At 30.0% G+C, this 3551-nt stretch overlaps 1 protein-coding gene across 1 annotated transcript in view; it reads right to left on the bottom strand.

Annotated features, from left to right (window-relative positions):
• Positions 1–3312, bottom strand: part of LOC106783701 (interleukin-1 receptor accessory protein-like 1-B) — a 160190-nt gene extending 156878 nt beyond the window's left edge. The window contains exon 1 of the mRNA XM_014742483.1: positions 1829–3312. Within this exon, the coding sequence (XP_014597969.1) occupies positions 1829–2046 (218 nt within the window). The 5' untranslated portion in view covers positions 2047–3312. The remainder of the gene's footprint in view (positions 1–1828) is intronic.
• Between the last annotated feature and the right edge of the window lie 239 nt (positions 3313–3551).

Here is a 3551-nt window from a genome sequence, read left to right as displayed (position 1 = left end):
TCCCCCCGTCCCATCGCCCCCTCACTCTCTTTTACATTTTTCCAAGAAACTTAAAATATATATCCTCTTTAAAAAGAAATATTCTATACCGTGTGCTCGTTTAGTTGAACAAAAGTAGTATTAAAATCTAAATTCAAATTCTCCCAGTTAACGCGTCCTTTGTAAATCTGCACAAAGTATCATTCTTTATTTCAATCCTGTTTTTCTTTTTTTTTGGTTTTTTATTTTTTTTAAGATAAAAATGTTGAAATTTATTATGAGTCATAGAAGGATTTTTTACATTGATGTATGATAATGATAAAAGAATAAAATATTCTTTTTAATGGTTCCGAAATTATTATCAACTAAAAACGGATTTCTGTGTTATTTTATAATTATGTTTTTTATTCTATATAGTAATTTAATCTTTCATTAGATTACTTAGAATAGATTTACATTTTATTCTTGAGAAATATATATCTATGAGGAAAAATAAAGTATTAAAAAAAGAATCGTATTATTTTACAAATACACACGAAATGAAAGGTTTAGTCTTCGCAAATATTTTAATTAACCACTGTATTTACTATTTTTTTAGTAATATGATAGATCTGTAAAAAGTACGATTTTTTTTATTTAACCTTGTTTTGTAAAATATATATCTTGAATATAAAATATAAAAATTAATATCGTAAGTCACATGGAAGTATTGTGTATGATAAAAATCAAATAAAATACAATAAAAAAATAAACTACTTTTAATAATTAAAAAGTTTTCTTACAACTAAAAATAAAGAACTATTTAATTTTTATTATTGATTTTTATTCTATATCAATTTAATCTCTATAGTTTCAACTGCTTACGATATACTCACATATTTAACACATGAGAAATATATTTAACAAAAAAATAAAATAAAACCAATATTTTAGAAATTTACATGGTGCAATTTAATGTAGAATTGTGTCAATACTTTTCTCCTATATTATATATATACATATACATGTATATCATTTTAAGTAATATCACAATAATCATGTGATTTTCTTTCTTATAACTTCTAACAACTTTTTGTATTTTTGTTTTGTCCTCTCTTTTTCTTTTTAGAAATAAGTTTTCTAATTACTCGGTACTCTTGCGTTCAAAAAGAACGAACGAAGTTTAGCAGCAAAAGTAAAGGCGAAAATTTAATATCAAAGGTTTAAAGTTCCAAGAAATCAGAGAGATGTCTCATTCTCTCTCTTTCTCTTTAAAATCCCTTCCTTTCTTATTCCATTTCACTCGTCTCGTTGTTACGAATAGTTCCGACGAAAAGTCGAAATCCATCCGAAACGAATCACGTTTAGTCGCTTTGGCAAACGAGAAAAAGACGAAGATATATAACCCTCACAAAGGGCTAGAAAGAAGAGTACTTCTTCTATTATAAACGGAATGCGAGCGACGAAGCATATGAATGAAATTCGTAAGACGTTTTAACTAAAGAAGAATAGTATTATGACACATTATGACAAAAGATTAAGTCAAATAATTAAAAACAAAATATCAACTATATAAAACTATACTATATTACTAATTATTTTATAACTATTTAATCATGAAATTATATTTTGTTGTTATTCTTTGAATTAGATCACTGTCATCATTACCAATACAATTATTTAAATACGTGTGCGTAATAAATAAAATAATATTTTCTAACGAATGTTATTTGTTTTCTCTTTTCGACGAATATCAATTTAACATTATAATTAGATAGAAAAATGTAATTCCAACGAAAAGAGTAATATCAAAAATACATAAGTAAAATATTAAAAACAAAATAAATGTGATTATTGTAATTAATCTCACCATTCTATGCTTCTATATCCACGTAGACAACAATGAAGAGATTTGAAGCGTCCTACGTTAGTATATTCAGTACTGATGACCTCCTTAGTGAATCTCAAGCCACCGTGTAGATTGTCGAACCTGTGCGAGGAACAGTACTCCTTCAACTCGTTTCCACCGCAAAGTACCGGGAGTAAGAACGCAAAGATGAAAACTTTCATATGGAATTCCTTCGCCATTTTTCTTCAGATCGATATCGTTCCTTTGTATTATTATAAAATTATCAATTATCACGTTTTAAAAAACAATCAGAGATAAAAATATCGCGACGACGAGATAAAGATTAAGAAAAAGGAATTGGCGGGCTTGAACTCTAGTTTACATGTTTTTGTTTTTTTTTTTTTTTTTTTCAAATTTACGCGGCAATCACGTGACCCGTAACACGAACTTTTTTAAGATCGAGATGATACAAAATCTATCTCTTTTATTCTTCTTCCTTCCCACGCTCGTTTCTTTCTTCTTCTTATTTCTTTTAGAACAGTGACTGTTGTTACTTCCTTTCTTCTTTGCCACTTCTCTTTAATTCTTCTCTCTTCTTATTTTTGTTCTTATTTGTCGAAGGTAAAACGTCACATAAACGAACGAATAAACGAACAAACAGTTTTCGCGAAAACGAAAGCTTTCTCTTGAAAATCGTTGATGCAACAAGCCGGTACTACACGTTGCTTGCTTGCTTGCTTGCAGTAAAGAATATCAGAGATACTATACTACCTATGGTATTCGATTCTCTCTTCCTCGTCGGTCTTTCTTTCTAAATGATGGTGGGGTATCGCCGCGTGTTTGACGACAAATACGCGACTAAGAAACGAAGAGAAAAAAAGAAGGAAGAGAACTATTCCAAAGCTGTGCGGCTGTTTACACGAAGATTTTAAACAACGGTCGAGAGAGTACTTTACTCCTCTCTCTCTCTCTGTCTCACTTATTCCGTTGAAACAAACACACATATACACACACCAACACACATAAAAACACGCACAATACGCACGCACGATAAAAACTCTTTTTCTTTTTTTTTTTCTTCTTCTTCCCCCCTCACGATTCGTTCAGTCACCTTTTCTGATCGAAACTAATTCTCATATTTTTCTTTCTTATAATATACTTTCTCTATTATTTTTTATTCTTTTTTCAATGAGCGCGTTCAAAGAAAAATATAAAACTTATTAACTACTATGTAAAGGAAAAAAACAAGTTAATGCGACATTTTCCTCGAATAATATTTCTTTTTCTTATTTCTTATTTCTTTAACGTAGTACTCGCGTATTAACGTCAGAATAATAAAAAAAAATATGTGTATATCTATGTTTATATGTGGATAAATATGTATGTAAACATAAATGAGAAACTGCACTAAAATGAAAATGCAAGAGACAGTATTAATGAGAAATAGAGGAAAACACGATCCACGCACGATGAATGCCAACGGCAGACTACAGCCACCTTGAGCAATACATGCGCGACCGTTCGAAACGGACCGCCTGTTGCCTCTCTCGTGACGCTTCGTTTTTATTCGGGTATCTTCGGTCAACCTCGTCGCGACACTCTATGAGCACCTTACGCCTTCTCTTACAGGCATTTCGGGAACGTTTAAAGCGCATACAATTATTATTATAAAAATCAAATCACACGCGTAGAAATGTTAAATATAGTGCATTGCTTAATTACATTGTTAATTCAATGAATTTAA

This window comes from Polistes canadensis, unplaced genomic scaffold (genome assembly GCF_001313835.1).
Source record: "Polistes canadensis isolate GaletaPanama2010 unplaced genomic scaffold, ASM131383v1 scaffold_24, whole genome shotgun sequence".
In the NCBI taxonomy this organism is placed as follows: Eukaryota; Metazoa; Arthropoda; class Insecta; order Hymenoptera; family Vespidae; genus Polistes; species Polistes canadensis.
Note: the sequence above shows the minus strand (reverse complement) of the source record. Positions and strands in the feature narration are given on the sequence as shown.